Below are 18,406 nucleotides of genomic sequence, written 5' to 3' on the forward strand. Positions count from 1 at the left end.
ATATTATCTGTGGTTTCAATGCGATGTTTCAATTTTCATGGATTCGTATTTTATTTACCTTCAATCATCGCAAACACAAAGCTAATTTTTATAAAAAATCTTTTGTCCACCATGTACGGATGGAATATATTTTGAGAGATGTCTAAATTAATTTTATAAATAAAGTTATTTGTGACGGCGGGAGGCTTCGAAGTCTATTTAGATCTACAAATAGTTTTTCCAAATGTGTTGTTTTGATAGATAATGGATCCAAGAATGTGTAGGAAAATCTGTAGTAGTGAAAGTCTTCCAGATGCTGAAAATGAGGAATTTGAAGTATCAAACATTATTGCACCACAAGAAAGCGAAGATAATTTCTTACTGGAGGGCAGTCCTGAACGACACTCCGTTACTTGGCTTGACGACGATCAAATAGATGATTTAGATCTTAATTTAGACCACACTAACCTATTTTTTCATAGAGTCGATAGTGCAGATGTAATATACAGAAGTAAAAAGAAAAAATGCAAAATGGTAGGAAAGTACGTAATGGGCGACGTGTTAGGTGAAGGTTCGTATGGCAAAGTTAAAGAGATGCTGGACTCTGAGACCTTATGTAGAAGAGCTGTTAAAATATTAAAAAAACGGAAACTGAGAAGAATACCAAACGGTGAGCAAAATGTACAGAGAGAAATACAACTACTGCGAATACTTAGACATAAAAATGTGATAGAACTAGTCGATGTTATGTACAATGATGAGAAGCAAAAAATGTATTTAGTTATGGAGTTTTGTGTAGGCGTACTTCAGGTAAGCGAAGAGTTAAGATTAGTATAAAATAAAAAATAAAACTGTAATAATGATACATGCATCTTTATTAACAGTTATATTTGATTAAAATTTTATAGGATATGCTTGAATCAAGCCCAGGCAAGAAATTTCCTCAGCGTCAAGCACATGATTACTTTATTCAGCTGCTGGACGGCTTAGAGTATTTGCACGGCCAAGGTGTGGTTCACAAAGACATTAAACCGGGAAATTTATTATTGACATTGGACCAGACACTGAAAATAACTGATTTTGGTGTTGCTGAAGTAAGTATTTCTCAGAAGTAAGTTATTAGTTTCAATGTAATTCAACTTTTATTATATATATTTTAAGTACTTAACAATAAGTCAGATTAAAAAATATCATATTAGGTGAGCAAATAGATATTATGAAGGCCTTATATTTAACTATTAATTTCATGAATTGTATAATGCATTTAAATTTTTCTTAACTCTTTTAGGCATTAGACATGTTTTCCCCAGAAGACACATGTTACACAGGACAAGGTTCTCCAGCTTTTCAACCACCGGAGATAGCCAATGGAGCTGAACAATTTTCTGGTGTCAAAGTTGATATATGGAGTAGTGGAGTCACATTGTAAGTTGATTTTAGGCTTAAAGAGTTATTGAATAAAAATTAAATAAGGATAAACAACTGAATTCAGACAATACTTGATAATGATAATATATGTTTACCATGTAAATTAGATCATGTGTAAATATAATGTTATCATTTAGAATTTAATGACGAACATTTTGGTACAAATTACAAGGCACAGTTTACTGAGATTACAATGAACATTGGAATCTTTTATACAATTTTTTTTAGTTTACTATTTTCTTTAATTTAATTTACAAATATTTTAGGGTGTCTTTAGCAACACTTGATAATTTACTTCCTGAGTTGTCTATCTTCATAGACTCTTACTAGGTATAAAGTAAAAAGTTATATTTAAACAAAATAGTAGTGATTAATTTTATGACTTTACAACATTATTTCATCACTGTCTGTTTCCTGTTAGTAGTATGTGTCAGCCAATAGGTTTCTGTAAATAATATATAATTAAAAAGGTCATTCAACTTTCCATAAACTTCACAATTATTTTGTTAAGTATATATATAAATTATTAAAAAAGCAATTTATCGCTCCACTCACTTTTTTAATGTATTCTTGTGATCATGACTTTTAATGTAAATAAGTGTGTTATAAAATGATTCATGAGTGATTTAAGTATGTATATATTGTCAACAGTACACTTAAGAATAAACTGACCTAAATTCCTGTCTAACAATGGAAAATTCCTTTTGTATTTTTGTATAGGTATATAAATTATACATACAATTTTAATGTATGCTCTTTTTACCGATATTATCTTTTCTAACTAAAATAACATTGTGATATATTCAAAAATTTTTTACTAGAAAGAATTTTAAGTGGTAGGTAGGTTGTATGTTTATTTCATATAAAAAAAACTACTAATAAAATATGACTTAACTTAGTCGTTTTTTTGTATTTAATAGGTAGGCAGACTGGCAAATGACAACTTTATAGTAAGTGGTCACCACTGCCCATAGACATTAACCAATCCTTTAGATATGTCACCAACTTAGGGAACAAAGATGTTATGTATCTTTTGTGCCTGTAGTTACACTGGCTCACTCACCCTTCAAACTGTACACAACAATAGCGCTGTTTATACACATATTACAGTAAATGTAATATGAGTGAGTGCTACGTACCCACACAGGGTTGTTGAAAGCCACCAATCAACAATTGAATTATTTAAACTTTAAATACGAATGATAATTTTACAAGTCGTAAGGCTTATTTATTTTTATTTTACTACTCAATACATATTTTAATGAGTGAGCTGTAAATATCGGCATAATATAAAATTTAATGCTAGGCATCATGTTAACAATGTGTAAGGTGGCTTATGCTCTTACTGTGCGAGTATACACCTAAAAACGAAAAAAAAAAATTATATCATTTATTAAAAAGGCAAATAATACAAACTCAAAAGAAATAAACATTGAATATGTATCTTATAATAAAAATATTTTTTATTTTATATTACAAACAAATTTATTTCACAGATACAACATGACAACTGGGAGGTATCCGTTTGAAGGTGACAATGTGTATCGGCTATTAGAGGCAATAGGTCGAGGGGAGCCAGCCCCACCACCATCTTCAGTTGGGGTTTTACTTGAAACTCTTTTAATGCATATGTTGAAGCGGAATCCAGATGAGAGACCAACTGTACAGGAAATAAAAAGGCATGAGTAAGTGATTACTTAAATATGTAATAATTAATTAATAAAAGAATTCAATTAAATTTATTGGTGATTAGGCTTAAGTGTAAGCCTGGCTGGGCAGGTAGCTCTTAGTCATTAGTCTTATCCCCTTACAACAATACTGCTTATTGTTGTATTTTGATTTTACAGATTGAGTGAGTTAATTTTAGTAATAATAGTTTAATAGTGCACTCACCGAATTTTGGTCACAGTGATGAATCTCATAGTCATGTAGGAAATATTATAATGCATAAGTGTTTGCTTTGTTGCGCACTTATACACATACAAGTGTACTTTGTATTTTATCTCTCTCATAGTCCCGTAGGACTACCGTCCGCCTCGAGCCGATCTGATGTAGGAGTTTCATGGCTGTAATGCTTTATGAGACTCATTCCAATTTTCTACATAGAATGTCCTTATAAAATGTCTCAATAGTTTTTAGTGGCTATGATGCGAATTTAAGTTTAAAATACAGGCACAAGGAACATAGGAGCTTAGAGCTATGTTGCTTGTGCGCGTGTGCGTGTGCGTGTGTCCGTGAGTGACGTCACGGGGTGCCGCAGCTGGGTGCGCGCGCGGCCGGCGCTGCGCGCGGGCGAGGCGGCGGTGGGCGCGCGCTCGCGGCGCTCGGACGAGCTGCACAGCTCCACCGTCGTGCCGTACCTCGTCGAGCGCCACTACGCCACGCCGCACCACTACTTCACCGAGCACGATCTGCGCCACGGTAACCCCTCGTCCCAGGGCGAAACCTTTACGTCTATACATAATATCATATGATCGCCTTTTTACAAATCACTTTTTACGAAATTTCGACCTTATGATTCAATCTCATTGCGATTAAGATAATTGCCTGTTCGAAGGCTGATCTCGATAAGCGATTGGCCGAGTTGTAATTGGAACGAATAACATAAAAAAAATTGAAAGTGGGATATGTGAACAAAAGTATTGTTTTTTTTTTGACAGAGAGACTAAAATTTTATTTACTTATAATTTTGCACCGAATTGTTCAGTATAAAATTAGGTATCTTACATCGAATGATTACTTTAATTATTGTCAAACACATTAGGTCATAACAAATCATACAAATGATTAAACAATTGTAAATATTATTATTCATCGAACAAATAAGTAACTGTTTGTGTATTTTTGTTATTTATATTACTCATTATCCTCAACCTTCCATTTTAATGTAAATAGAGTAATCCTTGTAAAAATATCGACGTAATCATAACGATTAGCTAACAAATATTACAAATGACATTGACCTCGAAAGACCATATCCGACCGGAAGAGATTGTAATGCACATCACTTTCGGTACTGCAAATGATTGTATATAAAATTTAGTTTCAATGTAATATTTAAATTAATCGCATATTAACGTTTTTTTTTTTAATTTATGTATTTAATTCCTTAAAGAAAATAGTACAGCAAAACTTACTTGGTGGAGGGCATTGTGCAAGCCCGTTTAGTTGGTACCATCCACTCGTCTGATATTCTACCGCCAAACAGCTATACTTAGTAATGTAGTATTACGGTTAGTGTGAGCACGTGTAATTAAAGCACAAGGGACATAACATCATAGTTCTCACTAACTGCGCGATTCCGTATGGCCGGTGGTGTTCGCTAACCATAAGGTGGCTTTTGAAGTACGCTGTATTTTACATACGACCTTTTGTGAACTAAAAGCCATATTGATTATGACTACGTTACAGATTCTGACGAATTTCAGAAAGCTGGTCAAGTTCGCGCTCGTATTTGTTCATTGAGTTAGGTTCGTAGCATGGAAATGTTCAATGGCCTTTTGTATGTAACATACTTATTAGATATGATTATTAATGTTTTTTTTTTTCGTTTGGTTTGCGCAATCCCACTTAACACAGCCATATAATTAGTTTGTGACGCATAGATATAAGGAATATCTCGTGCTAATTCATCACAAGCAACTTGTTGATTTCTAATAACTTTGATCATTAAGTGCAATTGATTAATAAAAATATTTTATCCGTAACTAACCACTAGTTAGTATTTCATTGTATTCTATTTTGAGTTACGTCGTCAATGTATTTGACTTATGACTTCATTCTACAAGGATATGAGATAAAATCATAGCCTAGAAAATTCTTAGCAATACGACACATATTGTGAAAATATATTATTTTTTATACATAATATACATATAAAAGCTACTAGGAAACAAATATTTAAAGTTAATAATTAAACCCGGTCCGGATCAATGCTCATGCGCTACCCTGACGTTGTTTAAATGTGAATACATTTGTGTATGTAATAAATGGAATACAAATTTTATATCTAATCCGGCTCGTGTCTGTTACGGAGTCCGCAGAAGTGAATCGAGCTTCGGTATTGAACTGTCCAACAACAATTTGCAGAGCTGGGCGACGGCGGGTCGCGCACGATGTCGACGGCGGAGCTGTCGGACGCGGAGTCCACGCAGTGCAAGCGGCGCTGGCACTCGTCGTGCGGGCGCTTGCCGTCGTGCCGCCTCACGTGATCGCGCGCGACCTGCACCCTTCATTTCTAGAATATTCGTTGGAATATTTGTATGATCGACGGATTTACGTGCAGCGTGACGTCGAGATCTGCCATCTTCAATGTTCGGTTTCCTCGAGCGTCTCGTTCGATGGTCCTCGGATAGTTTAATGTTTTCGTCCGTTGCACGTAAATCGTAACATCGCGTGTTGGCGTTGAACGTGATTTATTTTGTGAGACTTAACGCTACTTAAAAATAATTTCGTTAATTATTTGTCCCTGTTGTTAGGCCGATGGAAAATAAAACTCACTTGAATATTTTCTGTAATTGTACTTGTAATTACAGAAAATATATTTAATAATATAATCGGAATGATGGTCGAAATCAGTAAATCTTACCATGCTAGCTCTACTGGTACATTACTTGTTATTTATATAATCGAATAGGATAAGTACTGATTACTTTTTTTGTACCAAAAAATAATATATATGTCCAATAGATAGAAAATAAATATCGAAAAAGTAAAAAGCATTTAGTTTTTAAATATTGAAAACTAATCGAATTTACTTTAAAATTAAAAATACTACTAGCTAAAACAAAAGCTTTTGGTTAAATTTTTGAATTAAATGAATATAATTTATAAATCGAGCGATTGCAACGCATTCGAAATGAATTTAAATCTCTTTAATCTTAAGTAATTAGGACCCCAAATTTCGCAGTGTGTTTCATCGCATCTGTTTTTTTTTAAATATAAAATACTCCAATCTATCACATCAAGCGACTTCTTGACTACTTCTTAAATCGTATACTAAATTGCTATTATATTAAAAAAATTAAAAGTTTTACTGCCGAATTAAAAAATACATATAATTTTCATGTCACAAACTTACTTGTGAGTTATTTTATAAATAACCATTGTGCCTTGTAGTGCGTGTTCAAAGTAAGAATCTTGCCAGTATTACCATAAGAAAAAAGATAATGAAGTGTTAACAACGCACAAGTAAGGAGATGATATTAAAATTAGACATAAATTTTGAGTACTTTGTCATTATGTTATACACATACAGACAGGAATCATCCTAAAAACAAAAATTCTCAAACCGTACAGATGTATCAAAACTTTAGACTTACAAAAATTAATTACAAAGCAAAATAATAAATTGTAAATTGATTGAAGATAAAAAAGGTAACAATAATAATAATAATATATATAAATTTAGGTTTATAATGTATTATAAAAACAATAAGAATGTGTCTCGTAGAGCTAGCATTGCTTGAACTTGCATTTCATTACTACTATTTCCTTAAAACGTTCAATTTTTCAGACACATGAATCCCACCGACGGAATTGTTCGAAATTTTTCACTTATTAAATTCTTATATAAAAATCTACCCTATTAATATTACCAGAAACGGAAGCTTGTAAATGTTGTCATATATAAATTATCGCATGTGCATAATTGCTTTTACGTTATGTAATTCTGACAACGAAACGATAATAAATATTTTTCCAAAACAGTTCGACTAATTTTAAATATTTGCATTAAATTTTAATTAAAAATTAATCGTATATGATACGTGTGAAATATGGTAAAGTTCGAGTCGTGTAACTATGCAGCTGTGACGTAAGCAGTAATTGACTTCGCAGTAGTCGATATTCCGTAATCGTCTTAATGTCGACTAGTGACAATATTCGGAACATCTGATGACAATATTTCAAATAATTGCAGTTCCCGTCAAAAAAAAACTCGTACTAGGCGCATACTACGAGTTTAAAAATGATTAAAAATAATAATAATGTTCAGCTACTTGATAATAGATGGCGCCACAAGAAGTATAATTTTTAAATGTATAAATATTATAAAGAAAAGTCGCTGAATTTTAAATATATGACCTTTTCTGTTAAAACTAATCATAAACGAAATCCTAAAATAATTTTCCAAAAACACGTTAGGTTCTAACGGATTAATGACCTTTTATATTGTTTGGTAAGTAAAATACGACAAAATATGGTATATATTTTTTATTATTGAAATGTACCAACATGGAAACAAAAATATTAATAAAGGCATCGTGTTGTTTTGTAAAACATTTATTAGTACGTAGTGAAATGCATCTTCATTGGAATTGCATATTTGCAACTTTATACCTTATCTTGCTGTCACGTTTTGATCTCAAGTGTAAAAAGTGGCAATACACATAAATATAATATTGTTTAAAAAGAAACCTATATTTCTTTCTCCGGGAGTCCAATACCACCAAATCGATGTAGCAATATTTTATTTATATAGTTAGTATATCACTTGAGGGCTGTATAATTTTTGATCTAGTGTTAATTATCTGTGACAACTTTGGATTATACATGTCAGTCTCATACACGTAGTACTTGCTTACTTGGCTGGAATGCTTTGGTCGTGACATTTAGTTGCATAATCTAGATTCTAGAACCTTCGTGAATAGACAGACAATGTTTTGAAAAAAAAAGGAATGACTTTTTTTATATGATCGCATTGCAATTTATGTTTAGCAATTAAGTCATGATTAACAAATAAACACTCACATAAAAAGAGCAATAATTTGATGACACCTACTAATGGAGTTTCGAATATTCGAACACCGCTTTTTTTCTTATAAATATATAATATACTATACTTATACATGTTATATTAAGTATTTTATGTTGTAATGTTAAAGTGCGCGCTTTGTCGCGCTCGCTGTTCTTACGAAATGTATAAAATTAGGCGATACTAACTAAAAAAGGAAACTACAAAATGTGTAAATAAAAATTGAAAATTAACCATATTTATAATGGATAAGAATGAATGAAACTTGTAATTGGGAAATATGTTTTATCATATACCAAATACATTACGAAAAATTGCTTTTCTAAAACCCAGCGAGATTTTGATACTATATAAGTTGTATTTGAAATCGCATTATCATCGAGGCGCGTTCGAGAACGGCCTTAGCGAGTGATTAGTTAAACAACGTTGTTTTCTTTCAATCAAATCAAATAAATAATGAAAGCAAGAGCGAAATTAGTAACTAACTAGACGAACGTTAATCACCAATTATAAGTAAGGACGTAAAATATTACTACACTATTTACACGTATTACCGCACCGAAGTCTTGATATGTACTTAAATGTTTTGTGTAACATTTTGTGTTTTTTTTTTATATCTAAAACAGGCAAACAGCCCTCAGTGATATAATGTTTTTTTAAATTGCATGTTAGGTTAATATTTGTTAAATATAAATTAAATGTGTAATTCGATTTGTATGCATACATTTAAAAGTTCCTCAATGTATTGTTGATGTTAAAAATTATCTCGTGGCGAGAAAGCGTTTTCAATTTTTGTTTCAGAATTAAATATAAAGCTCTCGATCTGACCTCACTTTTTCGTCATGAAATTCTTATTTCTTTTTTTAATAAAATTTAAGTATAGTGCTAGTAACATATATTTATAAAACCGTCGACTGTGTGATTAATTGCTAATAAACCAATTAGTTGAAATCACTACTGTTCTTAAAAAGTCTTATAAGATTAGAATTAATATTATAAAATACGTAATATTTTCATACTAACATTTTCGTGAAAAATTTCAACTCATAAAATTACTCCTACAAATATATAAACATTAGAATGTTATAACGGTTTGATGTAGATAAATAAATTATAAATTTTATAATAAATCAATCTATAAAATTTTCTAAATTATTAATAATATTTAATAGAGGTCGTAACATTTATTTGATATTCTTTATGTGTAGTTATAATAGAGCCCGTTTACCGTCAACAGTAGTGATACATCGTAAAAACATCTGTTTTCGAAATTTTTAATTCTTCTCAGCCTAATTGTACTAACCAGTGTGTGAGTATCGATTCTCGTTTGGTACTTCATGTATTCAGCGATATTCGTTTAAGCCAGGGCCGAATTTAGAGGAGAGCAAAAGTATTGCACGTTTTCAAAAAAGAGTTTAAAAAAATTATGGCGTCCATTAAATCCAGCCCTGATTCGATTAGGAAGATAAATGATACCGCACTATTTTTGCAACCCAACATAACATTTCCATTTGTTTTGTAACAGTTGTGTATTTTTTTATTTGCGATCGTAGTCAGTAGTTAATAGATTATAAGTTAAATAAGCCATTGTAATGAGATTTTTGTGCAGACAATATAACAGCGCCAAAGGCGAATGGAAACCTTTTAACCTTATCGATCGTTTTCAAGAAAAAGTGAGGTCCTAAATGTTACTTAAATTTTATTTGTGATGCTTAAACTGATGAATGTGCAGTGCCTGAACTGATTATGAGCAACGTTAAACATATTAAATACAGAGAATATTAATATATTGTAAATAAAATATTAAAATAATTTCATGTTTGTTTTTTATTTCCATCTTTCACTTCGACAAAAGTATAAGTTTAATTGGCGTCTTTTTGGTTACTCTAAATAAATATATAAATAAAGGTATTATTTGAAACTTGGATAAAAGTTTAAATATGGAATCAGTAATTAAAATACTGAAAAATTTGCTTCGATTATTTTGACTGATAATTAGTCTATATTCACTGCAGTAATATGTTGTCCATGGATTTTTTTCTATATTGTTTTAGTATCTCGAACGTAAATAGTCCCTGACTCCGAACCTCTATTTACAAGAAACATAAAATCGCAAATTATTATGGTGTACTATATTAGTATTGTAACTCTTAAGAATAAGTTAAAAGTCCATCTAGACCAGATTTGCTCAATATACTTAGGATCAGTCTAACATTTAGAGAGGATTTCGCAAAAAAAAAAATGCAATTGGCACATAGTTATCATTTTTTTTCTGAATTCCACATATTATTTCACCTTCGCACTTCTAGTCTTAAGAATAAATTAAACTTTAAAGAATTTACTTGAACTAGTTACGTTTTCGACCATCGGTCGAGATATTTAAAATATATTAAATTGCATCTTTCGATTTTTAATCTACTCTTATTTCCTAATTGTTTTATTAAACACAAGCTCGTCAATAGCTACCAAACAAAATAAAAAAAAATATATTGAATTGTTTTGTCTCTGCCTATTAACATATAGATTATAAATATACCTCGAGTCGAGAAATAACTATTTAGGTAACGTTCAATGGAGTAGGTAACAAGAAACGTAGTGTTGCAAGTGTCCCGCGGCACCATTCCCAGCCACAATGCACGGAAGTGCTTGTACTTTAGTTTTAGTACCACAAAGCCCCTTCCGCTATATCAAGTCTTACCAATTAGATCAGTATGCCACCCCGTGCAGATAATTTATCGCAATGTTCGTTCAAATGTATTAGTCACAATATTTTAAGAATTTTTCTACATTTGGAAAGGTGTGTCGTTACCAAATCCGTTGCTAGTTTGAAATTATTTCAAATATGTCGCTATGGTATAGCTCTTATCCTGTGTGAATAAACATGTTTTTGAAGAGATACCAAGATGATTATTAAAATAAAGTATTTCTGAAATGTCCATACGACAAATATAAATAGATTTTTATAATATTAGGTCTTAGAACCAAAATGACATCGTTCAAGGCCACCAAGGGTTTGAACTAATAAAAATAGGATGACTGTTTTTCGTTTTATCAAGCTTTTCATGTTTTAAATACTTATTTAAGAAAAAATATATATTCATTTCACAATGCAATTATATTTTTAATATTTACGATTTTTTTTCAATAACTTTAAAAATCGATATGACTTTTTATTAATAACAAGATACTTTCGAAGTAACTGCAAATAGCCTGAGGTGCGTACGCATCGGAATGGTGTCATCGCTTGGGTACAATCCGAGTGAAGGGTTGCGAACGAACTCCATTAAATTGTTTTCTCATTGTCAGTATTTAAAGGTCAAGGCATTTTCTCAACCTAATCGCTCTTTATTTTTTATTTAATTGTCTATTAATGCTGATATCGTGTTCGTGAACGCTTACATAATATCAACTTTAATAAGTTTAATATGTATCTTCAAATTTTGAGGTTTATACTTACCTACTCCTTGTTTTGTGTACATTATAATGTACATAATACTATAATGGTGATAAATTATGTACAAGTTATTGCCTATTTTAGCGTAATAGTTTTTCGTAATCGTTATCCTCTTGTATTCATAATTTGGGTCATAGAAGCGATTTTCCAGAAGATACTTAAATTTTATATAAAATATTCGAATATATTTACATACCTAGAAAACCTTCAGCCTTTATGGATTTTATTACGTAGGTACATTTTAAAATATTCACAAGTATTCGCAAATGTTGTAGTTACGTAGAACGTGAAAGGATGTTCCGAGGATATCGGCTAGTCGCTTTAGTCCTTGGCTTAGCAGTAAACACGTTATAAATATACATACGAATATTAACTTTATAACGGGCTAATACAATATCAAAGAGTTAGTTTTACTAATTTTGTATTTGTTACCATTTAGATACTATACAGTAACAGCCTGTGCATGGTCCACTGCTGGGCTAAGGCCGCCTCTCCCTTTTTGAGGAGAAGGTTTTGGAGCTTATTCCACCACGCTGCTCCAATGCGGATTGGTAGAATACACATGTAGCATAATTTCAATGAAACATGCAGGTTTCCTCACGATGTTTTCCTTTACCGTCAAGCACAAGATAAATTACAATCACAAATTAAACACGTGAAAATTCAGTGGTGCTTGCCCGGGTTCGAACCCACGATCATCGGTTAAAATTCACGCGTTGTTACCACTGGGCCATCTCGACATTTTTATAGTTTTATTTTTAATAATTAATATGATAGATTAATATGTATATGGCAGCTTAATAGTGCGAAGAGCCGACTCGAAAAAGATGATAATGAAAGATGTAATTAGTCTGTTCAATGTTGAATGCCGATGACAATAGCAAAACGGATCGCCTAAGTGCTTGCTTTCAAACGGTCCATGTGTGTTCATTAGATGAGGTAGATAGCTGGTCATTTAGATATTATAGATTTCCTCCTTGCGTCTATCTTTATCTAAGCTTAGAGGTTGCTGCCAACGTTTAAATCTAAATTTTAACTGATTTTTATGAAGGTTTTTTTCATGATATGGCCGAAAAATTTAAACCACACCTACCATCCTTCTTAAAAACAAAATCTAAATTTACTCATCTACAAATAGAACTATAACAATAACTTTAAAATGAGAAGTAATATATAAATAGAAGTATAATGGTATATGTTATTATAACGATTTTTGCGCATGCGTAACAGTCGTGTGCTGTAATATATTTCCCATTACGGCTATTGTTAAAAATTATTAATGATTTTAAGATCTTAAATAGGCGGAGATCTATAGGTGATGAAAAGACGGATCAGTGAAAGCGATGCTATAAAGTTCTATTGTTATCTGTCTTTTAATGTTGAACAGTAACTCACCTATCTTCGTTACTCCATTGTTCTTCTTAAAAACAATTTGAGTGATTGGCATTTTAAATTTAAAACCTGTTTGAGTTGAAATAATACCTCTTACAGATTAGTTACAGATGCGTTTTCTTTTCAACAATTGTTTTATTGCTTTTACGTAATGGTTATCGAGGCTTATCGTCAATCTATTTGATTATGATGGCATTGAAGCATTTACGTTACGACATTTATAGATTGAAAGAATGAGATATATTAATGTCATTATAAAAAAAAGACAGGCAGTCATAGGCACTGCCTGTCTTTCTGAAGTGAAAACTTGATAATGTTAAATATATTTGTACAAATTCCACAATTTTATTCATCAAAATACACAGTATGTCGCAAACTCGGTACAAAATATTAATATACCTTAATTTAAATAAATAATAGTTAAATTACACTTATATTATTTGTTAGTATTTATACTGTTAGTTTTTACATAAATTCCAATCATTATTACCCTCATTAATTTCCACTATACTTAAATTATTTGTACTTTCAACGATTTTATTCATTATATTAACATTAGCATGTCGGTGACGAGAAACCACTAGTCTACTATACCTTACGATAAACCAGCGCAACGCGCTTAAAGAAGTTTTCACTTTAAAAAAAATTATGCAATATCAACAATTTTGAGTACTTTACATCTCAAAAGTACAATTTTTAAGAAAAGTGTTTCTTATGCTTTATTTGGTAATTAATATATTTAAGTAAGATAGATATTAGTGGTTAGGAAGTAAGAAAAGTGTATACAGGTATTTTTTTATAAAAAGCTTAAATAATAGTAATAAACATTATTAACATAATCTCTCAATATTGTTCAATAAAGTTTTTATTAAAAAAAAGCAACAGCTTGTAAATGTCCCACTGCTGATCTAAGGTCTCTTCTCCTTTTTGAGAAGAGCGTGGTGGAGCTTACTTAACACCGTTGCTCCAATGCGCGCTGGAAGTGGCAGATTTTCGTCAACCACATGCAGGTTTTCTCGCAATGTTTTTACTTTCACCGCAGAAGACGAGATTAATTTAAAAAACAAATTAAGCTCAGCAAAATTAAGTGGTTTTACCCGAGTTTGAACTCGGAATCATCGGTCTTTCTTGTTTTCTTACGACTGGGTCATCACGGCTCACAACAAATTTTAGTATGGTATCGAAAGATAATTAATTTCTAATATCAAATCATCAATGGTTTGTTTATATAGAAACAGCTTATAATATAGCAGTAAATAGCTATGCCTGTGCAAATAAAATTCAAATAGTCTTTTTGTAGGTCAATATCAGTATGTTTATCTACCTTTAACATCAAAGACATCTCGGTCGAACCTTATGCAATCCTACAAATTTAATTTGCTTATGCCATCAATTCTGATCAGCTTAACCTTTCGCCTTAGTAATTATAACGATAATTTATAGGTTTTTTGAAATTAAAGAAAAATTGCTTAAAACTAGATTATTACCTAGTTTTGAGTCAATATATACTTTCGTATCGAACCATTTATATTTAATTTTTTTTAAACTATTTTACGTATAACATTTCATAAAATACATCCGCGTCTTAAATAATAAACATAGTTTGTTTCTTGCATGCAACTATGCAAAACAAGGACGATAAAAATGTAAACACATTTATAAAATTTTAACAGAATAGTAAGATGAATAGGGTATGAAACATAAATTTTAATCACTATTGACTTTACTATTTAAGCCCATATGACCCAATGGATAGAATATATCAGTTTTAACCGATATTGCGGGTCGAGCCCGGGCAAGCACCGCAGAACTTTCATGTGCATAATTTGTGTTTATAACTCATCTCGTTAAATCAGCACGTGTTAAATGAAATTCTACCTCATGTGTATCCACAAAATCGCAATGAAAAAGCATAGTGGAATATTATTTGTATTCAATAATATTAATATATAATAGGACACAGACAGACAAGCAAGACAATTTCCTGATTCCGAAGTGGTTATCTCTATTATCTTTATGTACTACCAACCATTGAATCCATACAGTAATCATCTTTAGACCGGAACAAAATAATAGATGCAAATTTGCAAATTAATGCGTGCCTTTTGTTAAAAATAATTATAAAATTACAAAATATCGTACAGGAAACTTATTATGTTTTAACATTTAGAGGTGATGCCTATCTTCTACCTATTGACCTGACATGACAGAAGTAAATGCGAAGAACTCCAAATATAGTTCGCTTCGTGATTTTGAAAGAATATCTAAAACATCGAACATGTCAAAGGTCACGTATTAAAATGACAAAATTCATTTGTTGTTCATTTAATAATCATATTGTTTTCGAACCTATTGATATGATATTGTAACCGACTACCTCAGAAATAAGGTATTTTTAAGTTTGAGTACATATATTCAAACTAATAAGAATAATATCATCGGTATTGATAAAGGATATGTTTTAATGTCGGCAAAGTTGTTATCGAATCTCTGAACGAAAAATTAAATTTTATATAAGTAGATAAGTAGAATAGTGTTGTTTTATAATAGCGATATATAAATCACGGATTGTTTGTTGTGCAAAACATAACCGAGTTTTTAGCAAATTGCTTGGAATATGTAGATTTGTTTATCATTTGGTTTGCTTATCATTACTCCTGTGATTTGAATAGGTTATATACATATAAGAATATATATGTATCGATAGATCTGGAGTGTCAAGCAAACGGATATGGAATAGTAGACAAACAAATAGGTAATCGACGAGCGACGAAAACTTTTTGGACGAATTCTCATATTTTTTTATTTTATCCCTTACTGCAATCAAAAGTTAATTTCGCTTTTACTAAATTCGCAATAAAACTATACTTTCGTATTTCATTATGCACGTAATAGAAATTGTAAATATCTTAGTGTGGGGTCAGGTCACGAATCGTTGGGTCGGCTTCGGGCTATATAAGGGTTATATCAAGCGGTTTTATTTTGAACTTACAATGAAGTATTTACTTGTGTATTTTTTAATTTAAATAGTGAATCTATAAAATGTGTTAATTATAAGTTAATATATCATTTATTTTATTGTATTTTATTATACTTATGGATGATATTAACTTTATGTAACGATATTATAATAATGATTACATTTATTTCAAATGTTTCATTTTGGCAAATAAACATATCTATAACTCCATTCATTTTATAATTAATTAAGTAAATTTGTTCACTTTTTAAATATTAAAATATTTGATATTGTAACTGGCCGACAGTAACCCTGTTAGAGGCAAGGGTCTCTTCGTGATATACCGGGAGTGAAAGCAGATTACCTAACCCGGCCTTGGCTTCGGGGCTGGGAAGCCGCAAATGTCACTCACTGCTCACTGTCAATTCATCAACAGTTGTAATAAAATCGCTTGAGGGAATGTAATGAATCGTTGACTTCCTGTACATTAAAATAGTTGTTATTATGTCACTAAAATTTATATGATCTATTTTATTATAAATACAAAAATTAAACAAAATCGTATAAGAATATATGCTTGCCTAGCTAAAGGCAGATAAGAAAAATGTATTTTGATAGCATTTGCGTAATATCCGTTCTTAGTAAGTGTCTACGTCGGGAAAGGAGTAGCTGTGACAAATTTCAAGTCAATTGAGCGAATAGTTTAGGAGATCTCGTGATGAGTGGTATTTCGCTTATAATATATATATACATATATATTACGAACAGTGACGTAGTTATTCTTAAAGTTTGTTATTTAATTTCGTATACAATAACATAATTATTAACTGAGTTTTTTATCACTCACACTTGTATTTAATATTTGTTAAGTTGGTATTGAATTCTTATTCCTTTCTTATTTAACAATATTACATTAGACTATCATATCAACTTGTGACTGATAATTTTGTGTAATCAATGCTATAGAGTGGCGTACTGGCGATATTAATAAACTGAACTAAATATAGTTAATAATAAATAATTAATCAACAGTGCAATCGTATATCTTTATATGTAATAGTATTTAATATATATTATATGTAAGTTAAGTCTTATATATTTAGATGCAAATATATATAATTAATGTAATTGGTAATTAAATTCGCTATTGACGGAGCGAAATATAAACAAAATAAGGATAACCAAAAACGAAAATCTCATAAAATCGTAAGGAAGCAAATGTATGTAAAGTTACAATTATGAATTAAAAAAAAACTATCATTTTCCAAAAATATACAGTACTACTACAAAACTGGTTAAATATATAAAAATGTAGATCACATTACTGACAAGATATGCTCTATCTGCTTTAGCTAACATGATACACGGCTAAGATCTAAAACTGCAAATATTCAAAATATGACTCATCCTAATCACCCGCTAAATACGCCCCTGGGCGTTATGAAATCAAATTATTTAAAGCGTGTTGTAAGAACAAACTTATCCACGACCTTCGGCAGCCGTGAGAATCATCGGCGTGCTCTGCGTGCGACCAAACATTGTCTCCTTTGAATAATCGACAACGGTTATGCACATGTTGCAACCGCTTCACGAAAACAATAATTATTTTCGTACGATCGCGTGTTATAGTCTTTCAGGAACAACATTCTATTTTGACATTATTTTTGTAAAAATTGAATTAAATGGTATACTAAATATAGTAAATAATTTAAATATAAAAACTTGCAATGGTGAATGATGTACAAGACTTCCAAACTTGTGTCCAAACTTGAGAGGTTTACTAGTAGCCATTGAGGAGTTCCACCATTAGACCGGCTCGATTGTAGCTAATTTTTATATTTTTCCTTCAAATTATATATATTTGGAAGTTTTAAATCGATACGAAAATTAGAAGTCCAATATACAAAACCACATACGAAAACTTCTTCCTACATTAATTGTTTACATATTGTTTTTATTTACACATTTACATTCAGCAAAGCGTGTAATAAATGAAAAAATACAGTTGTAACTCACAGAAGTTTTTCTATCAACTCGTTGAAACACCACTACAAAATTCATAATTACAAGCAATTATCGTCACAAGGATACTATCGTCAGGTATTCATACAATCTCACATTACCGTTATCACAATCAATCAAAACAAAATAATTGTGTGAAAGCTTCAAGAATGGAAGCCCAGAACGAAAGCGAGTTTCTTGTCGAATCTTCTGTTTATAAATAATCAGATAAATGAGAAGCCTCTTACTAAGATTTCGTAGATTTGTTTTTTAGATTGGTTTAGAAACTATCAATTGTAGTGCTGAATTTTTATTTTGGGTTATCATTTAATTTGTAGTCCTTCCGGTAACGTTATTATATTAAATATATATATTTATATATATGACTGATTATTACCTTTTGATGTGTAGATCGTTAAAATGATAGAATATCAAATTC

At 30.9% G+C, this 18,406-nt stretch overlaps 1 protein-coding gene across 2 annotated transcripts; it reads left to right on the forward strand.

Annotated features, from left to right (window-relative positions):
- Positions 1–35: 35 nt before the first annotated feature.
- On the forward strand, positions 36–9,976 carry LOC126768822 (serine/threonine-protein kinase STK11). 2 transcript variants are annotated; one of them, XM_050487168.1, is made up of 7 exons: positions 36–789; positions 888–1,073; positions 1,268–1,404; positions 2,904–3,092; positions 3,668–3,828; positions 4,819–4,877; positions 5,497–5,610. In XM_050487168.1, the coding sequence occupies exons 1-6, from the start codon at positions 244–246 to the stop codon at positions 4,875–4,877; spliced, it is 1,278 nt and encodes a 425-aa protein (XP_050343125.1). In that variant the 5' UTR covers positions 36–243; the 3' UTR covers positions 5,497–5,610. The 2 variants fall into 2 exon arrangements, with proteins under 2 accessions (XP_050343125.1, XP_050343124.1); XM_050487167.1 differs by lacking the exon at positions 4,819–4,877 and having other exon boundaries at positions 5,497–9,976.
- Positions 9,977–18,406: the final 8,430 nt, after the last annotated feature.

The sequence above is a fragment of the Nymphalis io genome, chromosome 5 (assembly GCF_905147045.1).
Source record: "Nymphalis io chromosome 5, ilAglIoxx1.1, whole genome shotgun sequence".
Lineage (NCBI taxonomy): Eukaryota > Metazoa > Arthropoda > Insecta > Lepidoptera > Nymphalidae > Nymphalis > Nymphalis io.